The 27,948-nt window shown below is 53.2% G+C and overlaps 2 protein-coding genes across 2 annotated transcripts; both read left to right on the top strand.

Annotated features, from left to right (window-relative positions):
* Positions 1-385: 385 nt before the first annotated feature.
* On the top strand, positions 386-1,750 carry GPR61 (G protein-coupled receptor 61). Its single transcript, XM_030465583.1, is given in 1 exon segment — positions 386-1,750. A coding segment is annotated over 1 exon segment (1,365 nt).
* A 739-nt stretch (positions 1,751-2,489) lies between these two features.
* Positions 2,490-27,014, top strand: GNAI3 (G protein subunit alpha i3). Its single transcript, XM_030465584.1, has 9 exons — positions 2,490-2,740; positions 13,988-14,030; positions 14,156-14,297; positions 15,020-15,177; positions 21,335-21,463; positions 23,835-23,964; positions 24,712-24,865; positions 25,618-25,831; positions 25,927-27,014. The coding sequence occupies exons 1-8, from the start codon at positions 2,623-2,625 to the stop codon at positions 25,806-25,808; spliced, it is 1,065 nt and encodes a 354-aa protein (XP_030321444.1). The 5' UTR covers positions 2,490-2,622; the 3' UTR covers positions 25,809-25,831; positions 25,927-27,014.
* Positions 27,015-27,948: the final 934 nt, after the last annotated feature.

Below are 27,948 nucleotides of genomic sequence, written 5' to 3'. Positions count from 1 at the left end.
ACAGCTTGGGGGCTTCAGCCCTAGAATTGCTCATTTTTGCTTGAAACAGAGGTCTGGGGAGGGGGGGGAGGGGGGAATGTCATGGAAGGAGAGCCGGGGGGGGTGATGGGTGCAGCGGTTTGGGGGTCTCAACTCAGCTCCCTGAGCTCTTGGGGGTCTCCCCAGGGCCGTGCCCCCTCCCCACTGACAGCTCCACATTCTCTGCAGGTACCATGGCGAGGAGTGGGGCGATGAGGGGGGCCGGGGGGCACCCTCGGGTGCTCTGAGTGCCACCCCCACCCCCCCCCGGCACCGCCCATCCCTGGAGCACGAGCCGGGGGGGTTGGGCGCGTGGGGGGGCCAGGATGTGACCCCCAGCGATGCCCAAGCACCCTGAGGATGGGCCATGGGCCGGTGAGCTCACAGGATGGAGCCCTCCCTGCCCGCCCCGTGGGCCTGGAACGGCTCTAGGGGGGTGCGGGGGCTCCAGCCCCCCCCGGGCTCCATGCCCCCCAACGGGACGGTGGATGGCAAACCCAAAGACGTGGCCTCCAAGTCGGTGGGGTTGTTCTTCATGCTGCTCCTGGACCTGACGGCCATCGTGGGCAACGCCGCCGTCATGGCCGTCATCGTGAAGACGCCGGCGCTGCGCAAGTTCGTCTTCGTCTTCCACCTCTGCCTGGTGGACTTCTTGGCCGCCCTCACCCTGATGCCCCTGGAGATGCTCTCGGGCTCGGCCGTTTTCGACAGCCCCGTGTTTGGGGAGGCCATGTGCCGCGTCTACCTGTTCCTCAGCGTCTGCTTCATCAGCATGTGCATCCTCTCCATCTCCACCATCAACGTGGAGCGGTACTACTACGTGGTGCACCCGCTGCGGTACGAGGTGAGGATGACGGTGGGGCTGGTGGCCTGCGTCCTGGTGGGCGTCTGGCTCAAGGCCGTGGCCACCTCCCTCGTCCCCGTGCTGGGCTGGTTGTCCCTCGACCGACCGCCGGCGCCCGCCGGCCGCGGTTGCTCCTTGCAATGGAGCCGTGGGCCCTACTGCAAGTTCTTCGTCGTCTTCTTCGCCGCCTTCTACTTCCTCCTGCCCCTCCTCATCATCGTGGTGGTCTACTGCAGCATGTTCAAGGTGGCCCGGGTGGCCGCCATGCACCACGGCCCCCTCCCCACCTGGATGGAGACTCCGCGGCGCCGCTCCGAGTCGCTCAGCAGCCGCTCCACCATGGTCACCACCTCGGGAGCCCCCCGGACCACCCCCCAGAGGACGTTTGGGGGGGGCAAGGCGGCCGCCATCCTGCTGGCCGTGGGGGGCCAGTTCCTCTTCTGCTGGTTGCCCTACTTCTCCTTCCACCTCTACACCGCGCTCAGCTCCCAGCCCTTGGCGGGGCCGGCGGCCGAGACCGTGGTCACCTGGCTGGGTTATTTCTGCTTCACCTCCAACCCCTTCTTCTACGGGTGCCTCAACCGGCAGATCCGGGCGGAGCTGGGCCGGCTCCTCACCTGCTTCTTCAAGCAGCCGCCCCCGGAGGAGCTGCGGCTGCCCAGCCGGGAGGGCTCCATCGAGGAGAACTTCCTGCAGTTCCTCCAGGGCACCGCGTGTCCCGCAGAGCCCCCGCCCCGCACCCCCAGCCCCAAAACGGAGCCCCCGCCCCTCCCCGCCGGTTTCCGCATCCCGGGGCAGATCGAGGAGGAGGCGGCGGAGGGGCCGGAGCGCCGGGGGGCGGACGGGGGCTCCGTGCCCGTGGTCGCCTCTTCCAAGCCGGAGCTGTAGCGCTGGGGGGGTTTGGGGACAAACACGGCTGCGAGGGCAGAGCTGGTCTGAGTGTGGTGCTGGGCGAGGGGGGGTCCCGAGGGGGCTCGGGGGTCGCACCGGGCTGCGGGGTCTTGGGGGGAGGTGGGTGCGAGCCCAAGGAAAGGGTCTGAAGGTGGGGGGGGTGTTTCGGGGTCACATCGGGGGGGGGGGGTGTCTCCTCCATGGTCCCCTTCACCTCCGTGTGGCCCTTGGGCAGCCAGGAGAGGGGGTTGGGAGACCCCCGTCCTCTGGGTCCCCGCGGCCAGGGGGCCGTCAGCCCCCCTGTCCCCTCCCTGTCCCTGTCCCCCCCCCCGTGTCCCCTCTGCCCCCCGTGTCCCCTCTGCCCCCCGTGTCCCCTCTGCCAGGGGGTTGAGGCCTCTGGGGAAGCGCAGGGCCGCATTCCCCCTGGTGAGGCGGGGAAGGGGCTGGAGAGGGGGCACGGGGCTGGCGGGACCGGTGCGGGGCTCGGTGCGGGGCTCGGTGGGGGGGGGGGGGTCTGTGAGCGGTGCGGGGTCGGGCGGGGGGGGGAACCCGGTTTGAGAACTACAACTCCCATCACGCCCCGCGGCACCGAGGCGGAAGTGAGGCGGCGCCACTTCCGTTCCTCCCTCCCGTCACTCCCCTCTCTACCGAGCCGGAAGTTCCTTCCGGAAGTTCCGCCCTCGCGCGGACTACAACTCCCAGCGTGCCCCGCAGCCCCGCCCCACCGGATATCCGGCGCCGCCTCAGGGACCCGCCCGGGCCGAGGGAAGCGGAGCCGCAGCCCCGCACCGGCCCCGCACCGGCCCCGCACCGGCCCCGCGCACCTTCCCGGCGGCCCGGCCGCTCGCCGGCCTCCCGCTGCCGCCGCCATGGGCTGCACGCTGAGCGCCGAGGACAAGGCGGCGGTGGAGCGGAGTAAAATGATCGATCGGAACCTGCGGGAGGACGGCGAGAAGGCGGCCAAGGAGGTGAAGCTGCTGCTGCTCGGTGAGGAGGGGCAGGGCGGGGAGAGGGGGCGGGGGGCGGGGGGGTCTCTGGGCCTCAATGGGAGCGAAGAGGGCAGGGGGGGGATGGGGGGGGGGCTTGGGGTCTGCCGGGCTCAGCAAAGGGACTGAGAGGTTCAGGAGGGGAATGCGGGGGGACTGGGGCGTCCCTGGGGCCCTCGGAGAAATGAGGGGGTGAGGGAGCTCTGCGGAGGGGCTGGGGGCTGGGAGAGGGGGAAGGAGCCTCTGGGGAAGGGGTTTGGGGCGTTTCAGGGCTCAGGAGGGCTTTAGGGGGTCCCAGGAGGGCTTTAGGGGGTCCCAGGAGGGCTTTGAGGGGTCCCAAGAGGTCCGTGAGGAGCAGAAGGCAATGACGGGGGGTTCCGGAGGTGAGAAGATCACCAGAGGGCGAGGAGAGGGCTGGGGAGGGACCCAAGGGGGCCCGGGGTGGGGTGGGGGCTCTGTGGGTTTGAGGGGTCCCTGGGGAGGTGCGAGCGGGACCGAGCGCTGTGGATGTCCCCTGGGGGCTCAGGGGACACCGGGGGTGGCAGCTCTGCCTTTGTGTCACCCAGCTCCCTGCAGGGTCCCTGCCCCGGCTCTGATCCTGACCCCTCGCCTCACCTGGGGTCCCCTCCCCGCTCTCCTGGGCTGGGGATTGTCCCGATGAAATCACTCCTCTGTTCCAGCCGGGATGTTCCCGGTGCTCCCTCCCCGTGGCTTCGGGCCCTGGGAGCAGGAGGTGGTGGTTGTGCTGGCGTGGGACAGGGCAGGGGGGGAGCTCCCAGCTCTGTCCTGGCTGCACCGCAGGGTTTGGCTGTGGAGCTTTGCTGGGCTGGGTGGTTTCTGTGGGGTGTTTTGTTGGGGTTTTTTTTTTTTGCTTATTCTGTGGAATTAAATCCTTTTGTCAGCTCGAGAAGGGTGAAAATGCCCCCTGGCCACCCGGGTTTGCTCAGCCTGGAAGTGCCTGTGAGGGGTGTGAGGCAGGCTGGGTGCTGGGGTCCCCTGGCAGGGTGGTGATGGTGAGGATGGTGATGGTGATGGTGAGGATGGTGATGGTGAGGAGGATGATGATGATGATGATGATGGTGTCAGCTCGGGTTGGCTCTGCAGAGCTCGCAGGATGAACCCAGTGCTGCTGCCACCTCTGTGCACGCAGGCTGCTGAAGTGTCACTGCTCAGTCATCTTCATCCTTTTCTTCCTCACCTCAAAGGCATTGAGGGTCCTGAGGAAGGGGCTGTTTCTCTTCAGAAGGAAAGCTCTCCCTGGGCACTGCTTTCCCTCCTTTTAGGAGCTCTGGGGCTGAGCAGGCACCAGGGCCAAGGTGGGGATTGACCTTCTGGGCCTGGGGCTTCCTCTGCCAAGGCCTGAGTTGGGTTTTTTGTCACCTCTGACATCTTTTCACCAGGCAGCTTGAGCAGGGGAGGACCTGGGTGTCTCCTGTTAGCACTGGAGGGGTTAATGATGGGTTTCAACTCTCCCAAGTGCTCCTTCTCCTAAGAATACAATTTTTCCCTCCTTTTTGCCTGTTTCCACTCCTACCCCTGCTCTGAGGGCTGCGATCTTGTTCCTGTGTAGGAAACTTCTTGGCTGCCTCTCAAGATAATCCTTTATTCCCTTATTCTCCAGGGGTTTGGTTTGGTGTTATTAAGCAACTCTTGTGCATTCTCTGGATGGAATAATTCCTGGGGTTTGTAGCTCAGGCTGCTTTTGTCCCCTCTGCTGTGTTTTATTCTTGATGCTGATAAAGACACCGAGGGCTTTGGGGCTGGGAGCTGGGAGGGGAGGTTCCCAAGAGGTTGGACAATAATGGGCTGCAGAGCTCCAGAAGCCAGGGGAGGCTTTGAAAAGCTCCCACAGAGCTGCTGCAGACTTGGGGTGGCAGCAAAATCCCTGGTGGGTTCAGGGCAGGGCTCGTGCACCTCCAGAGGAGCTCTGCTGGGGCTGTGTGTGTCCTGACACTGGGGCTCTGACCTGTATCTGCCCCTCGTTTAAACCAGATAAACTCATCCCTCTGCCATCAGGTTGCACCTGGCTGGAGCCTCTCTTCTCTCTCTTGAATGTCACAGTTTGGTTGTTTGGAAATGGGTGTAACAATTCCTGGGAGGTTTGAAGCCTCCTCCTCCTGCTGAGAGGCAGGGACAGCCCAGCACTGCCTGGGAACAAACTCCTTCAGGCAGGCATCAGGAGGATGATGGAAAAGTTCACCAGGGTTGTTCTGGGGGTTTTTCCACACCCCACCCCTCCCCATTGCTTGAACAAACATTTATTTATTTCATAACCTAATATTGAAGTGCCTGGGGTTGGGAAGAGCCCGTGAGGTGCCACGGAGCTGGAACCTCTTACAGGGAATCGGAGACTCACAGAGTGTCAGCTGGGAAGGGACCTCAGGGATCCTCTGCTCCAACCCTTCTGATATTATTGTTGATCTGAGATGTCTCAGCACCCATCGAGCTGAGAGTTAAAACTTCCCAAAGTGGGGGAATCCCCCCCTTCCCCTGGAGACCATTCCAATCTCTGCCTGTCCTCATGGGGAGAAAGTTTCCTCTTGTGTCTGATCAGAATCTCCCCAGGATCAACTTGTGCCCATTCCCCTTGTCCTGTCCAGGGGACTCCTTGGGAATCAGGAGTCTCCACCTTCTCTGCAGCCCCATTTCAGTTCTGGAACATCCCTGCTGCTGAGGTAAGGGGAAAAAATCTGGATTTTTTATTGAAGAAGTTTGGAGTCCATACGTTCCTCCCCACTCTGTTAAAATAACTGCCCCACTTTGGGCTTTATGTAGGGCAGGAGGAGGCTGCTGGGTTGCTCTGTCCCAGCTCTGCCCTTAACCTGGGTGTGAGGAGAGTTGGGGAGGTTGTGACAGACCCAGAACTGGGTGAGTTTTGGTGCATTTGACTTCCTGCTCTTTACCATAAGTATCATCTTTTCCATGGCAGCTTCTCTGTGCGGATTTCATGTCCCCTCACAGTGTTCATGGAGACCTGAGAGCACCTTCCAGAGCCTGAAGGGATCCAGGAAAGCTGGGGAGGGACTTGGGACAAGGGCCTGGAGGGATGGGATGAGGGGGAAGGGTTTGAAACTGGAAGAGGGGAGATGGAGGTTGGAGATGAGGAAGAAATTGTTTGTTGTGAGGGTGCTGAGCCCCAGGGTGCCCCCAGAAGCTGTGGCTGCCCCATCCCTGGCAGTGTTGAAGGTTGGATGGGGCTTGGAGCCCCCTGGGCTGGGTGAGGGGTCCCTGACCATGGCAGGGGGGGCACTGAGGGGGGTTTAAGGTCCCTTCCCACCCAAACCCTTCCATGGTTCCATGCTGATCTCTGTTTCCCTTTCACAACTCTGCCTGTTGAGCAACCCCAGAGTTTGTTGCTTTGTTTTATTTTTCACCAAACAAAAGGAAACCCAAGCACTGACCCAAGGTCACCCCAGCCCTCATCCCCTCTCATTCCATGTCCCAGTGTCACCGGGGGCTCCTCCTGAACAGAAGCTCTCCCAGCACTCTGCAGCAGGGAAGTGCTTTTTGTGACAAAAAAAGGGAAGTTGGGAAGAGCCTGGGAGCCCTCCCTGCCCCCTGCCCAGCCCCAGCTCTGCTCCTTGGCTGCCTCCAGCAGGAGGCTGCTCTGCAGGCACAGACTTGTGCTTCTGCTGAGGCAGAAACCTGGGTTGTTTCTTTTTGTTTTTTTCCAGTTGGGATGAGCAGCCAGATGGGAAGGGGGAGCCAGGAGCCCTTCCTGGTGAGCCCAGCCCTTGGTTGGTACCTTCAGCCTCTTCCAGAGACCTGGGCTGTGTCTGAGGGGAGCTTTGTGTGACACGAGTGACAAAACCCTGGGGCTTTGGTTTTGGAGGACTCGGGGACAGCAGAGCTGTGGTGTCAGGAGGGACACAGCCAGGGACAGGGTTTGTGGTGCCTGCACATCCTGTGAGCACAGACAGACAGACAGAGGTGCTGGGGCTGAGCACACAAGTCACAGCCCTGCTCAGATGGAGTCTCTGGCAGGGGAATTGGGATTCTGTCCCCTCAGAGCCCTCGGGATGTGGTTCAAGTTTCATTAAGTTGGGAGGCAGAGCATTGAAATAACTCTGCTGGGATGGGATGAGGGTGCCCTGCAGAAGAAGTTTTTTAATTAGAATTTGGCAGGCAGGGTGCTGCCTGCTCCAGAGCCTCCAGGGTAGCTCCTCCTCAACACAGGCTCCAGCAGCAGCCTCTTAATGACTGAAAAACCTTCAAGTTTGTGTCTGAAATGACTGCAGAGTGATTATTGTTCTAATCCCCTCTCTCTCCATGGAGCTGGGGTGATCCCACCCCTCAGTGCCCTCACCTTTTGTTCCCTGCTGGTCCCAGCCAGCCCATGCCTGGCTCTCGTTTCATGTTTTCTGTTGGTGTTTGGTAACTTCTCTGCCTCCTTTAACCTTCTCTGGTTACCCGGGTGGCACTGCCTGGGTTATCTTTAATAACAAGCCAGGCTCAGAGACCCTAATTCTGGTCTGAGGGGAGGTGCTGGTGGAGCTGGGACTCCTGCAGGGTCTGGGGTCTGAACTCCCTCGTGCTTGAGGAATGAGCCTTTCCCTCAGCAGGACAAACTGCCCCTTCCCTGCCCAGCTCCTGGCCCTGAGCAGCGTTTGGAGCAGCTCAGACTCTTGTTCCTGCATCACATCCAGTGCATGTTGGTTCTTTTTAAAAACAGGCACATCACAAGGAGAAACTTGATACTTGGCAGACCAGGCTGATGAAAATCTCTTCCAAACCTCTCTCTCCTCTCCATTCTCTCCTCTTCAAGTCATTTTTTGCATTCTGATGTAACTCCTGTTGTAGAGGCTTCGCTTGGCTGTTTCTCTGTTGTCTTCTACCCATAGCAGGATCTGAGCAGACCAGGCAGTGCCTGGTGTTTATTCCATATCTCTGAGAGCATCCACTTCATATGATGGGAGAATCCCAGACTGGTTTGGGTGGGAAGGGACCTTAAACCCCCCCCAGTGCCACCCCTGCCATGGTCAGGGACCCCTCCCCCAGCCCAGGGTGCTCCAACCCCATCCAACCTTGGGCACTGCCAGGGATGGGGCAGCCACAGCTTCTGGGGGCAACCTGGGGCTCAGCACCCTCACAGCACAGAATTTCTCCCTCCCATCTCCTCTGTCTCACTTTAAAGCCATTTCCCTCATCCCATCCCTTCATCCCAAGTCCCTCCCCAGCTTTCCTGGAGCCCCTTCAGGCACTGGAAGGTGCTCTAAGGTCTCCCCGGAACCTTCTCTTCTCCAGGCTGAACACCCCCAACTCTCTCCCCCTGGCTCCAGAGCTGCTCAGACATCATCTCCAGGCCCTGCTCTGGACTCACTCCAACAGAGGTGCTGATTTTTTGCTTTTTTGCTTTTTTCCTGTCTCTTTCATTCCACCAGGGAACACTTTCTTAACCTCTTGCTGGTGCCATCATTTGGTTCCTATTTCTTCAGCCCCTGAAGGGATTTCTTGGTGACATTGCTGCCCCTCAGCTCTGGGGGGGTGATGAGACAGGCAGCCAGCTCAGCCCTCTTGGGCTTTCCTGGTGGCTGGTGCAGAATTCCTGAATGGTCATGGGGTGGTTTGAACCTCTTTCCAGCATGGAATGGGGCTTTCAGCTCATCCTCTCCCCAGGGAAGCTTGAAGGCCTTTGTTAGATGTTCAGAGCCTTTGAGTAAAGCAAGACTGCCCTCACAAAGATTTGGGGTGAAAAAAAAGAAAAAAAGGGTTGTTAACCACCCCACCCGGGTGCTCAGGGGTTAATGCTCATCACTGAGGCATTTTCAGGGTTTTGGTTTCAAGTCTCCCTTTTCCAGGCTTACACAAAGCATCTTGAGGTGTGTGTTGATTTGCTGAGTGGCAGCTGGAAGTCTTTATTCTTCTTTTCCTGATTTATTTTCCACCTGGGAACATCACTGTGTGTCTGTGGGAAATAAATGCAGGCAGCCTGGAGCACCCTGTGAGCAGGGAGAGGGCAGTGGGGAGGTGGGGAGGGTTCGTGGGCCACAGCTCTGCCATCCATCCCCTCCGTGCTGGGGAATCCTCCCTGGGGGCTGCTCCTGTGCTCAGCACCTCCAGGAGGGCTCAGGCTGCTCAGGTGCAGCTCAGGTGAGCACCAGGTGAAGCAGGATGCTGGGTTTCCTGGGAGAGCCTCTCCTGGGGCTCCCGGGACTTTTCAGGATGCCATACTCAGAACAGCCCTCAGTTTAACTTTATCCCCAGGCAGCAACAACTTTGCTTTCCTCTAACATCAGCTCCTCTTCCCTCCCAAGTCTGCTCAGCCCCTCTGCCTTCTCTTATTTGTATATATTGTTATTTTTCCATGTGTGCAGAAGTGTCAGCCTGAGCTGTCCTGGTTCCTCTTGTCTTTGCTAACAACAGCTCTAGTTCTGCAGGTTTTTCTCAGCTATATTTTTTTCCCTTTTTTCCTCATTCCCAGCACAGCTTTTGCTGCATTTGGTTTTTTTACTTTTAGTTGGTTAAACCCTTCTTGTGACACACAAGAGCTTTGCATGGCAATAACCAGATCCTGGCAGAGGGAGTTGGGGTGAATGGTGGCAGGGGCAGCAGCTCAGCTCTGCTCACCCCCAGCCTGCACCAGGAGCTGGGGATGTCAGGCTTTGCATGCAGCATCCAGGAGGTTGGGAACCAGGAGGAGGGAAGCAGCCAAGAGTAAGAACCCAAAGCCACCCCGGAACGTGGCTGCCAAGGAGGGTGTGCAGGGTGTCCAGGAGCCTCCCAGGTGCTCTACAAAAACTCTTTGAGGAGGAGACTTGTGGGTGAGGGGAGATGTCCACGTGCACTCACCAGGGTGGGACGTGGGGTGGATGCTGACAAAAGGAAACATCAGCTTTATCAGGGAGATAACATCCCTCAGGGGATTTGATGATTGGAAAACCTCCTGCTCCATGCTTGCAGTGGCTCCTTGGTGTTTTGGGGCTGCACTCCTGACAGCTTTGCCTGCACTTGGGTTGCCTCCCTCCCCCAGGAAATGGTTGGGTTTGGGGTTTTGCTGTAACCAGGTCGCCTCACAGCCCCACCTCAGCACCAAAGCCTCCTCCCAGGTCTCCAACTCATCCCTGTATGTTCCAGCTCTTCCAGTGAAACATCTGAGGTTCTTCCCGAGCTGTTTAAGAGGGAATTTTGGAAACACTGAGAAATTCCCCAGGATTTCAGCGTTCAGTGGGGGCTGCAGCATCATCCTGCCTCAGGAATGCTCTGGCAAAGTTTCTGCCAACCCCCAGCTGGGATTTCCAGGCTGATCCAGGCTGTTGCTGTAGTTACAAGCTGTGCAAGCTCTCCTCTTCAGGCCAGACATCAGAAACATCTCAGTCTGCTCATTTCTGCCTTCCTAACCTGTGCTGGGATGGATATTCCAGGTGCTGGAATTCAGCACTCACCTTCTTGCTCTTCAGAACCTCTCAGGTGCTGCAGGGCTTTTCCCCTGAACTGAGGATGATGATGAGCAGGGGGGAGATTCCTCACCCAAAGTACAGTTTGATGCAGTTTTGATATGGCTTTAGGAAAAAAAAAATCAAACCAAAACACTTAAGGTTGTGACTGTCTTCTGAAGCAGTGAACTGCTCGTGGCTGGGAGATGCAGTTAAGGCTTTGACCTCTCTTCCTCATTTCCTGAGCTGGGTGAATTAAGAAATAATGGTGTTTCAAAGCCAGCATTTTATCCAGTGTGGAGTTGTGCAGACCTGTAATTCCCAGGCTGTCTTTTGGGAGCTGTGCTTGATGCTCTCTCCCCTGTGATCTCAGAGCCTGGCTGTGCCAAGGTGCTTGGCTTCCCTTCTGCTGCAGGAAGGTTCCTGGCTTCCTCAGGGAGCTGCTTGGATGATAATTTCCCCCCTTTGTGTGGATTGCTTTCCCAGGGCTGGGACTAACTTGGCTCAGGTTCCCTCCCCTCCCCTTCCCCATCCAGAAGGAAAAGGGATCTGGCTGTAGGACTGCCCACCCTGTGAGCAGGAGGGGGTTCAGCACCACCCGAGGGTGCCAGGCTTTCCTTGAAGCTTTTTTTGGGTGGTGTTTGGGTGGTTTGGGGTGTTATTCAGGTGGATTGGGTTGCTACTTGGGTGTTTTGGGGTGAACTCCAGGGGTGTCTCCCAGCTGGGGCAGGGTTGGGAGCTGGGGGGTCTCTTGCAGAGCCAGGAGGTCTCGGAATTCCTGCAGAGGGATGGAGGGGGAAACACCACGACAAAAAGCAGCAAAATGCTTCGTGCTGGGGAGCTGCCCCTGGTGCCTGTGCCCAGCAGAGCTGTGGGGTGGATGGGTTCCTTGCTGCTAATCTGTGAAAAGAGAAGTGAAGACTTCTGAAAGACTTTTTCCACAGAGTTAGGACACCCCTGGTTAGGTCAGCCTCTGGGCTTTTTGGTGATGAAATGTGATCCCTGTGCTAAGCAGAGCAAAAAGGAAAGGTTTGCTTTTCCTTTGGCAGTGAGAAACAACCCAGTCGTGCTCTTGACTTTCATCTTGTCTTGGACCTGCTGAGATCCACTGAGATATTCCATCATTTTGGAGCTCTTCCCAACTCCCCATCAGGCCCCTGCCTGGGATCCCAGTGTAACTTTATCCATTTGCCATCTGAATTTCTAATGGGAAGCATCAGTTTTCTGTAGGTTGGAGCAGAGTTTCAGCAGCATTTAATTTCCTGCTCCTTTTTTTTCCCCTTCCCTACCAAAGGTACTTTTCTGAAGGCTTCAGCTGTAAGTGTAAAGATGCAGCAGGGGAAATGGAGCTGCCTGGGAGCAGGGAACAAAGGGTGTGGATTAAAAGCTGTTTACTGAGCAGGTCCAGTATGAAACTCCTCCTGCCAGCCCTTCACAGCCACTCCAGTGAGCTGGGAAAAGGAGGAGAGCAGCTCCTGGGGTGCACAGAGCTGTGAATGTTCAGAGAAATGGCAAAAGAAGTGAAACCTGGAGATGGTGAAGCTCAGGCTGGAAAGTAAGAGTGGGGTTGGGGACCTTGTCTTGGGCAAGAGAAGAGCAGAAGTGTAGGCACAGGGTGAGAGAGGCCCCTGACAAAGCCTGGTGCTGTGTGGGAGGATGTAGTAGAGCTGTCTCAGAATAGATCAGGCCACTGGGAAGGATTTTTATTTTTTTTTTTGATCAGTTGAGGTGAGCACATGTCTGGCATTGGCCATCTCCTGGTGAGCAGCTGCCACCCCAGCAGGAGCTCCCAAAAATGAGTATGGAGCTGGAGGGCAGAGGTTTTGAAATGACTCTTTAATGAGGGACCTTGTCCGGATGGCTCTCAGAGGAGCAGGGAGTCTGGGAAAGGACCTGGAACATCAGGAAAAACTCCTTTAGGAATAATGTCCTAGAGGAGGTGAGTTGCTGCCCGTCAGGTGAGCTGCAGAGCCAGCTCTGGGTTGTGTGGGGAGGATGTGGGTGAGCAGCCAGCAGCCTCTCCTCTGGGAAGGGGGGTTCAGGTCCTCTGGGAAGGGGGGTTCAGGTCCTCTGGGAAGGGGGGTTCAGGTCCTCTGGGAAGGGGGGTTCAGGTCCCCTGGAGTGGGCAGGGGGGTTGGAAAGGAGAAGGGAAGGAGATAACCCGGTGTGGTTTGAGTTAGTGTTGTATAACCAAGCTGGCTGTGCTGTCATGCCATAATTGTATCTGATGGTGTTTTGTCAGGCAGATGACAGGTAGTACAAGTTCAGCATTGCTGCTGCAGCAGGAGATTATTTTGAGATAATCTGAGGAGGAAATGACAGCAAATGTGACGATGAGAAGTGCAAGGCAGAGAGGTTAAGCTCAAAAGTCTCCTTTCAGTCCCCACTCTAGGGACTTTGGGTTGAAACTCTGCTGGTTTGGGACACCAAAGTTTGCAAACCACAGCACCTGAAGAGAGGAATGTGGAGGTGGCTGTGAAAATAAAAATGAGGTTCTGCCTTCCCCCCTGGGTGGGTGTCCTGAGCCTAAAGACAGCAATGAACCTTTTCACCTCTGTTCTCTTGGAGGCTGAACAGGCAGCAGCTTCTCTGCAGGGCTTGAGGGAATAAATCCAATAAAAGACTGAATTGCCTTCTGCTTAGGAATAATTTAGAAGTTAAAATCCTTTGGTTTCCAGACATTTAGCTTGGCAGCCTGGATCTTAAGGGTCTTATCCCTTGGATCTTAGGGGTCTTTTCCAAGCAGAACATCGTGGTTTTGCAGGCAGGGAGGGCTGCAAGTGAGCCAGGGCTCTGCCTTTGGGCCAGGTCCATTCCACCTTCCTCTGGCAGGAGGCACCACCCCTGCAGGTTTGATATTCCAACAGGAGATCATCCCCTGGCAAAGGTTCACTTCCGAGCTAAACCTGGTGCCCTCCTTATCCTCAGCTTCCCAGAATCATCCATCCCTGTCAGTCCATCAGCCTGGCCTCGGGTGTGCCTGGGTGTGCCAGGATGAGGCTGTGATGGTGGCTGTGGGAACCCGTGCTGGTCCCTCACCCAGGGAAGGTGCTGCTGGTGATTCACAGACTCCTGAATTCCCCAATCAAGTCCAGGCAGGGATCACCTTTGAATTTTGCCAGAGGTTTTTAGGAGGTGGTGCAGCTGGGGGAGGTGCTCAGCACCACTCATGGGTGGTGGGAGAGCAGCCAGTGCTTCCCCCAGGGGGAAACTCTGTGAGGATGTGGGCAAGATCTGGGTAACTTTGTGCTGAGTGGAGATGGGAACTGGGAGGGTCCCGTTTGGGGTTCCTGCTCTGACATTCTGGGCTTGAATGTCTTTAGCTTGGATCTGCAAGAGCAATTTGTGGATATTTTTTAGCTTCCTTCTGGAGCTGCTTCCTTCCCACTGCATCTCACACAAGATTGCTCCCTAACTGGATGTTTTTTCTTGTAGAAATGCTCCAGGCTCTGTGGTTGCCCCCAGCTTGATCCAAGGCAGCTGATGCTGTGGTTACTGAGCTGGAAGAGAGGTTTGGCAGTTTAATGAGGCAAATCCTCATCCCAGTTTTTCCCTGCCTCTCAGGTGGCTAGCAATGGGGACAGGAAGTGGCCTCTGGAAGTTCAAGGGTTTGAGTTGATTATTATTATTATTATTATTATTATTATTATTATTATTATTATTATTATTAATTTTTCTTTTTAGCATCTGTGACTAAAACCCAGGAAGGTGGTACCTGGAGTCATCCTCTCCAGCAGTCCCTCCCAAGGGGCTGGAGCTCTGGAGCTGTGACCAGCAGCAATGCACAAGAAGTATGAGACTGGGAAGAGTTTATTCCACTTCTTAATTTCACGTTGTTGCTAACTGAAATATTTTTTGGGGTTTGTGTTTTTCAGGTGCTGGAGAGTCTGGGAAAAGCACCATTGTGAAGCAGATGAAGTAAGTGAGTGTGCAGGCATGTAAACTGCATTTTTTTGACTTTTATTTTTGGTGTGAGAATGAAGTAAGAAATCTGTGATGCCCTTTTGGTTTGGCTTGGGAATGACAGCTTGGGTTTGTTCCAGGATTATTCACGAGGATGGCTACTCAGAGGAAGAATGCAAACAGTATAAAGTGGTTGTCTACAGCAATACCATTCAGTCCATCATTGCAATCATAAGAGCCATGGGAAGGCTAAAGATAGACTTTGGGGAAGTTGCCAGAGCAGTAAGTATTTCACTTATTTCCCTTAGTCTGAGTGAATTGTGGTATTGAATCCTGGAAATCCAGTCTGTGGCACTGGCAGTGGGAACATCTTGGTTACAATAGCAAAAAGGCCTTTCCTAAACTGGGATGGATTCCTGGTACAAAGCCTCAAGTGAAAAAGCACTGAGGTTAGGGCAAAGATGCACAAGAAAAAAATCAATAATCCCCAAATATTTCTCTTAAATAGTCGATTTTTTAACAAAATCCTCCTTTTTGGTTTAAATTGCTTGACATAAGGTTTCAGGAGTTTCACATCATTGTGCTGCTTAGTCCTGAAGCTGAACACATTTGAATCACTTTCACTATTCACTTGCTGTTGATACTGCATTTTTCTTTGCTGCTGTGCTGCACAGCACTAAACCAGTTTTGGGTTTTTTTGTTTGGTTTTTTGTTTGCTTTTTGGTTTTTTTTGTTGTTTTGTTTTTTGTTGTTGTTGTTTTGTGTGGGGTTTTTTGTTTTTTTTTTCCCAGTTGAACTATTATTATTATTTACCCTTCAGTCCATGAGATCCCACACAGAACTTGGCCCTCTGGAGACAAACAACTCGATGCTTTGTGGGGAGAAGAGAGGGATGGGACCACGATTCCTTCCAGCAGCTGCTGCAGGATGGTTCCTCTGATTTGGGGGGGTTTCAGAAGGTTTGGATCAATCCTAACTGGTGTCCCTGTGCTCTCCCCCTGCAGGATGATGCCCGGCAGCTCTTTGTGCTGGCAGGCAGTGCAGAGGAGGGGGTGATGACTGCTGAGCTGGCAGGAGTGATCAAGAGGTTGTGGAGGGATGCTGGGGTCCAGGCCTGCTTCAGCAGATCCAGGGAGTACCAGCTGAACGACTCTGCCTCCTAGTAAGAAACCTCCTCAGGTTCTGGGCTCCTCACAAACCCAGAATGGGGTTGGGGAAGGGATGGTGTGACCACAAGGGGATGGTGCTTGGGTCCTTTTCCCTGAAACCCTCTGCATAACTGGTCTGGCTTGCCACAGGGTTGGGATCTGGAGCTGATTTGATGCTCACCCAAGTCTGGTTTTCTGTCTGTCTCCCCTGTTACTGGAAAGCCCCCACCCTCCATGTCCTGGGCCTGGGTGATCTGGTTTTTGTTTTGTGGAAGAATAACTCAGCAGCTTGTGTGAAGGTGGCTTGTGACCAGCTCTGTCACCTTCCCTGTCCCTCCAGTGACACCTCCTGAAACCTGATTAACCTCCCCTGTGGGTGATTTCCAGGAGCTGGGGCCTCAGTCCCAGAGCAGTACCCACACAGTTGTTCCCTCCCTGTCCCTGACACCTTGCTGCAGGGGAGCTGCAAACCTGCTCAGTGTTCTCTTTCTGAAACACACTCCACTGCTTAGCAGTTGGGAAGTTACAACCAGATAAATAGGCTGCTGCCAGCTGGCTAATGAGAATTTTGACTAAATGCCTCATCTGTTTCCAAGAGACAGGTCAGTGCAAGGAGGGGAAGCTGTTTCCTCTAATGAGCAGAACAGCTGGTGCTTTTTTTTCATTTTGTTTTGTTTTGGTTTTTTTTCTTAAACTTGTAGGCTTTATCTCTCTGGAACAAGCATTTGACAGTGTGATTTTGGGGGCTAAATGTGTCTCCTGATGGCCAGTTAAAAATTTGTCTCAATTTAGCAAAGTTTCAAGCCTTTGAAAAATGAGTTTGGAAGGTACTTCATGTAAAAAAAACCCCAAAAACAAACCCCAACCTTCAGATGTGTAACAGCCCAGCTGCCTGCAGGCTCTGAGCATATCTTAGCTTGAAAATAAAGGAGAATTTTTCTAAATGTGTCCCACCTTGGCAGGCTATCATGGGTTTAGATCAAGGTAAATGAGTTGACAGGAGGAGGCTTCCTCAGATTCCTGTGTGCCTTTACAGCCTGCAAGGAGGGAAACTTCAGATTCAAAGGGAGAAAAAAGGAGGGAGGATGAACTGGGGAAGTAATTTAATGAGAAGAGAAGGAAAGCTTAAGGGCTTCTTGAGCAGAGAATCTAGGGCAGAAAGTCTCAGAGGTTGAGGAGGGAGTTAAAAGCTGGGGAACCTTGGTGCTCAGCTTTGAAAGAGATTGAAGTCAGGATGGAGAACACGGAGTAAAACCAAAGGAGAGAGGGTGTTAGTCTGTTTTAGTAGGTACCCACTTGCCCTGCTTGCCTTCCAGAGTGGATTTCAGGGCTTTTTTCCTTTTTCTGAACATCTCTAACCCACTGGTGCTGAGTTTCTGGTGTGGGTGGGTGACCCCGTGTTGGTGTCAGCCCTGCATGAGTGAGCCCTGTGCTGACCCACTCTGTGGTTTTCTGATAAGTGCATCAGGGTTTTGCTTCCTGTCCAAAGACCACAGGAAGCTGCAGTGTAATTTCCACCCAGTAACCCAGCAACCCAGCAGCTGGGAAAGGCCAGTGGGTTCCTCTAGCACAGAGCAGCAGCAGGAAGATCAAAACCTGTTTTCTCCTGCAGGACCCTCAGCCCATCCCATCAGGGTGAGCTGGCCAGAGGAGCATTAGTCAGGCAGTATTTCTTCCTCTCTATTTGTCTGCCAAGCTTCCTGATCTCCTGGCACTGTCCAATTAGTTCCTTTGTCCACACTTGATACGTGTCTTGTGATCCCTTCTTGTGGTGGTCACACAGGTACCAGCTTCTCTGCACAGTTATCCTGGGGGAATTCCACTTCCCTTCTCCTTCCACATCTACAAACGGGGCTGAAACTTCAGGATTAGGATTGAAATACCTGCTCTTTTGGAGGCAACTGAATTTCAGCTGGAAAACCAGTGCTGAGCTGTGTTGCATGCCTGATGCTGCTCCTCCATTCACATCAGATCTCAGAACCTCTGCTGAGATGCTCAGAAAGGGAGAAGGAAAAAAAAAAGGAACATCTGAGCAATCACTTGTGAAAATTGGGTACCATCAGGAACAAGAGAGCTGTGCAGAGAGCCAGGACTTTGAGAGCAGCATCAGATTGTTCTGCAGAACTTTTCTTCTTGCTGTCTCCTGCACTCCTGTGGGCAGGGATCCTGCCCATCCCACCAGAGCTCCCTTAGCAGGCAGGAGGCAACTGTGATAACCTCATGTCTGCATCAGGCAGGGGGGTGCTCCCTGTGACACTGGGCTGAAGGATCTGCCCTGGAATCAGAGTGGGGTTTGCAGGTTTTCTTCTTGGTTTTGAAGCAAACTCTTCATCCAAACTGTGGATGTTCAAGCACTGGTGTGAGCACTCAGCTTCTCCAGCCACCACCTGTTATGGAACTGGCCCTCTCCTTTGCAGTATTGCAAATAATCTCTATTTTGACTCTCCTTAGTGCAGCTCCTTTGTTTTCTTTACCTATGACAGGAGCTCTGTACCCACCTCTCCCTGCTCCACTCAGTGCCCTGGAGACAAGTTCTTGGTGCACAGTTCCTGGTGTTCTCTGGTGGAACCAGGGCTGGGTGCTGTCCTGCCCATCAGTTCCCTCTGGTTGGTACTTTGAGCAGGTAACACTTCAGAATACTTCAGCTGCTGCTTTCCCCATTTTTACCCAAATTCATGCAGGCTGCAGTGCTGTAGGTAATTATCTGCAGTCTCTCAGGCAATTAGCATAGTTTCTGATCAACTGTTCTCTCTTCTGGCATATCTTGTCTGGCTCCCAAGTGGCAGTTTTGGCCTGAATTCCCTGGCATGGGGCTGGATAAAACCTAGATTATTTCTGTGTTGGTTTTTTTTCCCCTCTCCTCTGTGTCTTCAAGCACAAACTTGCAGGGCACTGTCCTCCCATCTGTGTCCTGGTGCTTTCTTGTGTTTCCCCTCGAGCAGCATTGCCTGGGGTTCACACCTCAAGTTTTTCCAGCAGGATTTTTCATCCATGTGTCTGTCTCAGCTGGCCCAGATGAGCCTCTACATTGATAAAGGAATACACAACACCCCTTTTTCCTGGAGCTTCAGCCCTGTTCCTTTGCATTCTGCTTTGCTTAACCTGCCAGAATCCAGCTAAGAAAAAAGGAGGGGAGAGAGGAGGCAGACTGGTGCAAAGCAAACACCTTTTTTCCATATGAATTTCACCAGGTCTTTCTTCTTGCCTGCAGGAAGGTGAATTAATTCTGTATGAGCTGAATGAATTCTGGGCAAGCTGAATTAATTCCCCACGAGCTGTCAGCCTCTGTAGGAAGAATAACCTTTGCATTTTCCACAGTGCAAGAAGGCACTTGTGAGGGAACATCTCTTGAAGGCTCAGTGTTTGCTGGCTGCCAATACCAACCCAGCTGAGCACCCAACCTGCACCTTTCTGCCCTTCCAGCTCCTCTCCCTGCCCAGGGCTTGCTGCAGGATGGTGCCAGCCCCTCCTTCCCATCACTCAGGCTGTGGGGTATTCATAATAAATGCTTTGTATGAATTTTTCAGAGCTGGTTTTGGCCTTAAAAAGCATTCTTTCCCAGTGCTAGAGGGAAACAGGACTAAGTTGTTAGGAAAATACCATTCCAGGGGTGATGGGAGAATGTGGAGGAGGGGAATTCTGTTCTCTTCATCATCTGCAAGCTGCCCAGAGCATCCTGCTGCTGGGCTCAGGGCTTCTTCAGTCTGAGCAGGAGGTGGGACAGCCCTGAAGCTCTAAAGCTTTCTGATCACAGTGGAACTACAGCTCCTTGCAGACCCAGGAGCTGAACCACCCTGGCACAGGATGTCCTGGGAAGGACTTGGAGGGTCACAAAGACAAACATGAGCCACTGACTTTTGGTCAGCTTTTTTTTTTTTTGGTTTTTTTTGTGCTTGAGCCTTCCTTCTAGGGGTGGAACAACAAGAAGGGAAACAAAACAAAGCTGTCTTTTTTTTGCAAAGTGGTGTTGGAGCATGAGAAGTAGTTGGTTCTGTAAACACAAGGATCTGAGGTGGGGAATAAGTGTTGCAACCTCAGCATATGTCTCAGCAGGAGCAGGGCAGGGACTGTCCCCTTGTACTGGGCACTGCTGAGGCTGCACCTCGAATCCTGGGGTCACTTTTGGGTTAGAAAAGGGGCATTGAGGGGATGGAGAGTGTCCAGAGAAGGGCAATGGAGCTGGGAAGGGGTCTGAAGGAGCTGTGAGGGCCCTGGAGGTGTTGGTCCTGGAGCAGAGGAGGCTGAGGGGAGACCTTCTGGAGCATGGCGAGCTCTTCAAAACCAGGAGTCTCAGATGGTGCTTTTCCCACTTTTTTTTCATGGTCCCCTCAGTCTGCAGAGGGAAGCCCAGGCTGGGCTCTGCACCCTGGCCTTGTTGGGTGGCTGGAGGAGGCCATGCAGGCACTGATAAACCCCTCTGTGCTGGATCTTCCAGATCCTTAGGCATTTCCAAGGCATTTGACCTTTGAGTCTCTCTGGAATTATTCTGGCAAGGCTTAATTTTTTATTTAAGGTATCTTGCAGCTTTATCTGCTACACTCTGTTCCCCCAGTAGATGTTCCTGTGGTGGAAGTTGTCCAACTCTGTCCACTCCTCCCTGGCTGCCTAAAAAAAACACTGGATGAGCTTTAAGGTCCCTTCCCACCCAAACCATTCCATGATCACTCTGATATTCCTTAGCAGAAGCCTGATGAAGGTTAAGGAACTTCCAAATCCTGCTTTACTAAGCCAAACCCAAGTGTGTTTTGGGTGCTGCCTCTCTGCTCAGAGAGCAGTTCACAAACCTGTCATCCCACTGAAGGAGAGAGAAGAATGAGGGGAGTTGGCCCTTCCTGGGCTCAAACAAGTTCCCAGCTCTCTGAGAAAAGCCCCGTGGCAGTGGGCGAGCATGGGCAGGAGCCTGGCAGGAGCTTGGATTCTTCTGGGGTTCAGGAAACAGAGCAGTGCTCAGCACATTGCCTGCAGTCCTGGCCAAAGGGGGTGTGAGGCTGATGCAGGGGGGAGATGTGACTCAGTTGCCTTCTTGGTGACAAAGGTGAGTGGAAAAACCACCTCAGGGAGGTGGTTGAAGCCTCATCCCTGGGGATGTTCAAGGTGAGGTTTGAGGAGGCTCTGAGCACCCTGGTCTGGGTGAGGGTGTCCCTGCTGACTGCAGGGGCTTGGACTGGGGGACCTTTGGGGGGCCCTTCCAACCCAAATCATTCTCTGATTCTATGAACTCTGGAGGTCTTGGCACAGCTTTCAGGTGGATGGGAGGGGGGGTGATCCTTGGCTGGCAATGGGTCTGTGATAATGCATAAACAAACCCTGCTTGTCTGGGGGGGGGCAGAGTTCATGACACAGGTGTAGGGTTCTTGTGCCATTAACCTCTCAGCAGTGCTGATAAAGACAGGGCTGTGGCTGCTGGGGACACTGCTGGCACCTGGGAGGCTCAGCTCTTGCCTCTGGTCCCTTCCCCACACATCTGGAAGCCTCCTTTGCAGAAGCAGAAGGCCATCTCCTTAACAGGAAGAAAGAGCTCAGAGGTGTTGCTGGAAGAGATGTTTACCCCTTGCTGATGTGCCAGCTTCCAAGGGAATCTCTGTAGCTGGAATTTTTGGGGTCTCCATGGGCTGGGCCATGGGGGAGCTGGATGTGTTGGGTGTTAACTCTGCTCTTGCTGAAGCTGATGGATTTTTGAGGGTAGTTTTTGATGCTTAATTCTTTCTTCCTGGTTTTTTTGGCATATCCTTGCCCTTTAAAAGCAAGTCACTGGATTTATTGTCTTGTGCTTTGATGCAAAAGACCTTGACTGCTTTGAATTGCCCCAAGAGATCTCAGTCCTGGCATGGCTTCTGCAGCAGCAGTACTCCTCATGCTAGCTTCTTATCAGCTTCCCTCCCCAGCTGAACTGAACCCTACCCCCCACATGCAGGAAGGTCATATGGGGAGGGGTTTAAAAAACCCAAACAACTCACAAGCTACACAGAAATCAACCCCAGGGCAGACCCAAGGCGTTGCTGGTTTATTTTTCATTACTGGTTTATTTTTCGTTGTGTGTTCGAGGTCTGTGCTCCACGGAGCTGCTGGATAAATGCTGTGCTGACTTTCTTCTTCTGCAGTTTATAAAAGATTCATGGGGAGTGAGCAGCCTAAAAAAAGCCCATCCTGTGTTTGTCTCTTCTGGTTTAGTTACCTAAATGACTTGGATAGAATATCCCAGCCGACCTATATTCCCACTCAGCAGGATGTCCTGCGGACCAGAGTGAAAACGACGGGCATCGTGGAGACTCACTTCACCTTCAAGGACCTCTACTTCAAGTAAGTGAAGGGCAGCACTGGTCCCTGGGGACTCTGGTGGCTTCTTCAGCACCTGGTGGGGGTGGTAGGTCCCCACACCTGGGCTGCAGAACTTCTTGCCCTCTTTCAACTGTCCTCCTCCTCCTCCTCCTCCTCGCCGCTCTCCTGACACCGCTGCCTGGCGAGGTCGGTTTGACTTTTATTTGCCTTCTTCTGTTCTTTTCAGCTGCTTTTATGTTGGAATCGCAGACACAGGTACTGACTGCTTGTTGCAGGATCAAAAAAACCAAACCAAACCAAAATACTAAAAGGACACTGACTCCTGGAGTTTGAGCTTGAATTTAACCTCTTCCTTTGGAGCAGGAGACATGAGCTGTCCCTGCAGACCCCCTCAGCTCCGGGCTGCATGGTGTTCCCCCTGGAGACAATTGTGCTGCCCAGCAGAGTCGGGGTGTGCAGAAAGCCTTGGGGGGCCTGGCTGCCTTTGCCTGCCACCACAGAGGATGGGACCTTCCTGTCCTCTGCCTCCTAAATGCAATCCCTGCAGGTTTGGGCAGGGAGCCTGCTCGTGGCAGTGTCCCTTTACGTATCACTAACCACCTCCTGCTAACCTCCCCTCCCTGCTCCTGGGCTGCTCCTTAGAAGACCCTCGCTTCACATCCTGAGTTTGCCCTCCTGACAGCCAGCCTGGAGCCCCTCAGGGTGGCCATCCCTGCCCCCTGACATGGGTGTGGGAAAACACAGCACCTGTAGCTGGGGCCAGTTCCCTTTGTGTTTTCACCTCGCTGTTGCTCAAAGCCTTTAAGCATTTGTTTGCTTCTCTTTAGCTTGTATTTGAAAGAGCTCTAGCAAACATCCAAGTGTTGCTTATAGAATCAGACTTGTTTGCACGCTTTTTTTTGGGAGGGGGGTGAGAACAGTAGCATTTTGGCTTCTCAACCATCTTAACTTCTGAGCCATTTGAACAAAAAGGCATCACTGAGCTGCTGACATGGCTCCTGGTTCGCCCAGGGAGAGCTCATCTTCCGTCGTGATGGATGAGGATTAGCATTGCCAGCTGCAGCCTCTGCTGCTCTTTGAAAAATCCTCCTGTCTGACTAATGTGGAAGAGTTGAGCTGGGGGGCTGGGGGGGGGAGCAGACATATTCTGTTCAATCACCATAACCCTTCTTTTCAAGCGAAATGGCTGAGCGCCCCGCTGCAGAGAGAGGGAATTGCTCTGCCCCGAGCCTGCCTGGAGTCATTGATCATGTGCAGAGCCTGAGACACACGAGGTGTCTCGTCTCGGAGGGATTTGCTCCACAAAGGAAAGCATTAATACATCTTAAACCCTGAAGCTGCCACCTTGCCCACGACAGCAGCCTTGATGTTAATCTCAGACACTCACAGCGGGCAGGGGGAGCGTTAGTGCCGCTGTGACTCGAATGTGGATGAGCTCAGTGCAGCTGAGTTCTCAGGGATGCTGTTCCTTCCCAGGTGTCGAGCAGCAGAGAGCAATGCTACCAGATTAAATACCCTTGAAATAAATACCCTGTGTCCTCACGGAGGTTTTCGTCTTTCCTCCTGTGGTCCATGGGGATGGTTAAAAGGAGGAGGGAGTGAGCTGAGCAGCTCCTGGACGTGCTGTTTGCACCCCCCTCCCCCCCCCAGGGCAGTTTCTGTCTTGTCTGCCTGTTTGCTTGGATAAGAAATCAATGTTGATGATTTTCTGAGCTCTTAGATATCGATGTGAGATGCTTTAATGAAGTCACATCCCATCAGGACATCATGGGCAATCCTGCCTCTCATCCAGATGGTTTGGTGAGCAGCAAGGTGTTGCAGTTACCCAGGACACTTGCATCTTCTCTTATAGACAGAGATCCAGTTAGCAGCTCTGCAGCCTTTCAACGCTAGCAGCTCACAGATTATGATCATTATTATTATTATTGTAGTACACAAAACTGTTTCTTAACCCCATGAACGTTCTGTGGGGTCCCAGCACAGTGTGCAGGTGGGATGATCCAGATAATCCTTTGCCTGACATGGTGTCAGTTAACTGGAAGAGCTCTGCCTGTGAGGAGGTGTTTGGAGTCCAGTCAAGCAAATGGATTGTTGCTAAGGTGATGAGAAACAGCAAACCAAACCAGTGTGCCCTGGTGAATCAGCAGAGCTCTGGATAGTGCTGTAGGGAACGGGTGGTTCTTCCTGCTGAAATGGCTCTAAAGAAAAGAATTCTGGATTTAAAATCCACTCTCCTGGGCAAAAGAAGGCTCCAAGCTGTTGGACTTGTACCTCTTGCCCCCTAAACCCTGCTTGTCTGCAAGTCCTTAGTTCCATCTGCTGGGAAACGGGGTGGTGGCTGGGGCAGGAGGTATCTCCACAGCTCCTGAGCTGCTTCTCCTGCCTCTCCCAGGATGTTTGATGTTGGTGGCCAGAGGTCAGAGCGCAAGAAGTGGATCCACTGCTTTGAAGGGGTGACAGCCATCATTTTCTGCGTGGCCCTCAGTGACTACGACCTGGTGTTGGCTGAGGATGAGGAGATGGTATGTTACAGAGCAGCTGCCTCTGCCTGGCACTCTTAGAGGGGAGGTGGAACCCAGGGTGGGCATGGCCCTGGCTTTGCTCCTCCTGTTCCAGTTGTTCAGGGCTGTGGAGATGAAGCTTTTCCTCACAGCAGTATTTTATGATGAGCAGAATGGTTAAATGAGGTTTGTCTCCAGGCCCTGGTTAGAGGGAGATCACAGAATCCTAGAATGGGCTGGGTTGGAAGGGACCTCAGAGCTCATCAAGTCCAACCCTTGATCCACTCCCCCCGTGGTTCCCAGCCCATGGCACTCAGTGCCACATCCAGGCTCTTTGGAAATCTCTCCAGACACGGAGAATCCACTACTTCCCTGGGCAGCCCATTCCAATGCCTGATCACCCTCTCCAGAAAGAAATTCTTTCTCATCTCCAACCTAAACCTCCCCTGGCACAACTTGAGACCCTGCCCTCTTGTCTTGAATGCCAATCTCTTGATGCCAAGTGCTGTCCCTCCAGCCTGTTCCCTGAGGGGGATATTGATCTCCATTATTAATTGAAATAATTTGGGGACAACAAAACCTCCCTGGAGGAACAAACACATCCAGGGTGAGTTAGGGGCTGGGGAGGTGACGTGACCCTGCTCAGGGTTGTGCTTATGCCTTTCCCAGTGAAGTGCCAGTGAGGATATTTGGGTGACACTCAACATTGTCTGTCTCTCCACTGATAACTCTGCCATCAGTCATCACCCTTCTCCTTTCCTTTCCCAGAACCGGATGCACGAGAGTATGAAACTGTTTGACAGCATCTGTAACAACAAATGGTTCACAGACACCTCCATCATCCTCTTCCTGAACAAGAAAGACCTGTTTGAGGAGAAGATCAAGAAAAGCCCCCTAACCATCTGCTACCCAGAGTACACAGGTAAGGGTGGGCTCCTGAAGCTGCCTTTGATTTCTCAGCAGAGGCAGGGATGAGTCAGTTAAACCCCATGCTGTCCAGGGTACCTCTAGAGCTCATCTTTTTCCCCCATTTCCTTAGCTCTGTCCCTTGGGCAGCATTCTGGGGCTGTCCAGTTAGCTGATAGCTCGTGTTCTTAGCAGAGATGTGGTCATGCATGTTTTATGGCTTGGAACACCTTGAAAATTAAGGTCACACTGCATTTTTCACGTGATGAGGACAATACTTTCATTTAACTTTAATTTTAGAGGCTGGGAAGCTCACCCAGGTTCTGGGTGTGGTGTTTGTCCACCCTGATGTGCCTGTGTTCCAGCCCTTCCCTGCCCTGACCTCCGGGGAGGTGATGCTTTACCTCCTCACTGCTCCAGGCATTTAGGGGTTGGTTGGGGTTTTGCTGAGGGTCCTTCAAGCCTGTTTATTCTTGTTATTTGTCACTTTTCTGCTCTTAACTCCCATTTTTCCAGCAGGGAGCATTCAGGTAGCCATCATACAGCAATTCCTCCTCTGGGCTGGAGTAGGAAGGCGTAGGAGTGCCCAAGGTCACTGCCCAGGAGCTGGGAACAGACTTCAGCTTTCCCAGAAGGGGTTAATGGTGGATTTGGATTTGTAGCAGGATAAGGCAGATGGTTGCAAGCAGCTTAATGTTGGACTTAAAAGATCTCTCTCTGCTGTGAACTGCTGGCCAAAGTAAAAAGCATCTTCCCTTTTTTTTCCAGGCTCCAACACATACGAGGAAGCAGCTGCCTACATCCAGTGTCAGTTTGAGGATCTGAACAGGAGAAAAGACACCAAGGAGATCTACACCCACTTCACCTGTGCCACCGACACCAAGAACGTGCAGTTTGTCTTTGATGCTGTCACAGATGTCATCATTAAAAACAACCTGAAGGAATGTGGGCTCTACTGAGGAGGAAGGAGCCTGGGGAGAAGGTAAAGCCCAGGGGGGGCTACTCCTGGGGATGGGGGGTGAAGCATCAGCCTGCCTTCACTTTGCACCTCTCTAACCCTCCTTCTTTTCTTTCCAGTTTTTCCAGTGTGGTGTTTTCAGACCCAGACTCTTTTTGCTGCCTCGTGGGGAGAGCTGCAAGCATGACCAGGAGCAGGGAAGGCCCCCAGCATGCAGCATCCTTCCCTTCTTTAGCACAATCTTCTGTATTAGGGATCTTTTTAATTGATATTGGGATGGTGACCTCTAGGTCAAGCTGGAACAACTGTTTGTGTGATTAGATCCATCCTGGCATCGTTTGGATGGTGTGATCTCCAGTGTGTACAGCTGTTGTGAAGTTGAGGTGCTGGATTCCAGGCCTTTGATATGTAGCTTTCTCTCTTTCTTTTGGTTAACAAGCCACCACTAGTCTGTTTTTAAGGTTGTTTTTTTGTGGGGTTTTTTTTTCATCAAGAAAACTTATAACTTTACTAAATTTTATTTCTTTATTTGCAAATAAATCTTGTTTTAATAATAATAATAATAATAAAAAAAACAAAAACAACAACAACAAAATCACTTAACTATGCACATGTGACCAGATCATGCAGAAAGTAATTCCTCTTAGCAGGAACTCTTTGTTTTTAACACTTGGTATGGTCAGGATTTAATATTTCTGCAACTACTTAAAGGATCCTTAGAGCTCTTCTGGCGATAGCTTTGGCTTTTTCTGCTCTGTAACTTGTCACCCTCCTGCTCCCAAAAGGCTTTGGGAAGAAGCTTCTGCAGCAGGACCAAGTCCTTTTAGCTTCGGGGTGAACCTGGTTTGTGCTGAACCCCCCCAGGGAGGTTCCTTCTGCCTGGCAAGCAGCAGGCTGGGTGGGGGGAGCCTTGGGCTGCATCCCTGGGAGAACCAAACTGGATGGGAAGTGCTGCTCAGAGCTGCTCCTCCCAACACCGAGACCCTTGGGGTGGTTTTGGTCTCAACCAGTGGATGGGTTTGTGAAGGGTGCCCCTTGTTCTGCCCTTCCCATGGCTTTTTCTGTTCAGAGACTCCTTAACCTGTATTGACAAGCATGCCTTTACTTTGTATATGTGGTGCCAAATCCCTGTTTGCCATCGTTTTTCCTGTAGTGCTGTTCATAACCAGTCAGTACATTCCTTGGCTGAACCATTGCATTCAGACTCTTTATTTTTATTTCCCCTCCCAGTTTGTCACGTGTACAGTTCCAATCTGTTCTACTTGTTGGCAGTATTAAAAATGGTGAGGAAACAGTTTAGCCTTTTTGCTAGTTTATTCATTTTCTTTCTTTGTTTTCCCCTCCCTTTGTGCTCCTGCTGGAGAGGGAAGGGCAGAGCTTGGGTGGGAGTGGGGGTAATGAAGGGGAGGGGAAGGTTCCTCCTGCTTCCACCCACCCCCTGCTCTCTGCTGCTCCCAAAGACTTTGGGGTGGTGCTGGGGAGCACTCAGCATCCAGCCACTCTCCAGATTACCAGCAGTAAATCACCCCTCTGCTTCTTCAGAGCCTGAGTCTTGCTGCCTCTTTTCAAGCCAGTGACCAAACCACAGCTCTGGGAGCTGTGACAGGCAGGAGATGTCATTGCCCTAGAAACAGGGAATGAAAGGATTCAGGGATGCTTTGGGTGCTGGAAATGGTTCCCCCGTGGTGTCTGCCACTGCCCAGAGCAGATTTTGGGTCTGGAAAGTCTTGCCCAATCTGCCTTGAGCTCTGACTGCCTGGCAGTCCCATCCCAAGCTTTCCCCCAGCTTCACACCACGACCACAGCTTGGGAACAGATTCACCCAACCCCCCCAGGACTACCAGAGGAAGACCCCTTGGTCCTGGTTGGAGATCCATGGGAATGAAGGTGAAGAATGGAAAATATCCCTTGATCTGAACTCCTGGGAGACAGGGAGAAGAGTCCTTAGGGAGGGATGGAAAAGCCAGACCCTGTGTCATGCGGATTCCTTTTTATTTTTGTTTCTCCTACAGGTATCCAAAGCTGGACAGGGACTGCGGGGGGGGTGCCTAGGGACCAGCAGAGATTTATTTACAAGCAGCCAATAGAGCTCTAATTAGCGGAATGAAAAGCTTCCCAGTAACCATTTCCTCTTTCTCCAG

The sequence above is a fragment of the Calypte anna genome, chromosome 26, assembly GCF_003957555.1.
Source record: "Calypte anna isolate BGI_N300 chromosome 26, bCalAnn1_v1.p, whole genome shotgun sequence".
Taxonomy (NCBI): Eukaryota; Metazoa; Chordata; class Aves; order Apodiformes; family Trochilidae; genus Calypte; species Calypte anna.
The sequence above is the reverse complement of the archived record's forward strand: the minus strand, read 5'-3'. Positions and strand labels throughout refer to the sequence as shown.

Excerpts from the sequence above, each read along its gene's own strand:
- GNAI3 (XM_030465584.1), top strand. The coding sequence starts at position 2,623 with ATGGGCTGCACGCTGAGCGCCGAGGACAAGGCGGCGGTGGAGCGGAGT. Across the intron at positions 2,741-13,987 it reads GGTGAAGCTGCTGCTGCTCG|GTGCTGGAGAGTCTGGGAAA; the intron begins GTGAGGAGGGGC and ends TGTGTTTTTCAG. Across the intron at positions 23,965-24,711 it reads TGGCTGAGGATGAGGAGATG|AACCGGATGCACGAGAGTAT; the intron begins GTATGTTACAGA and ends TTCCTTTCCCAG.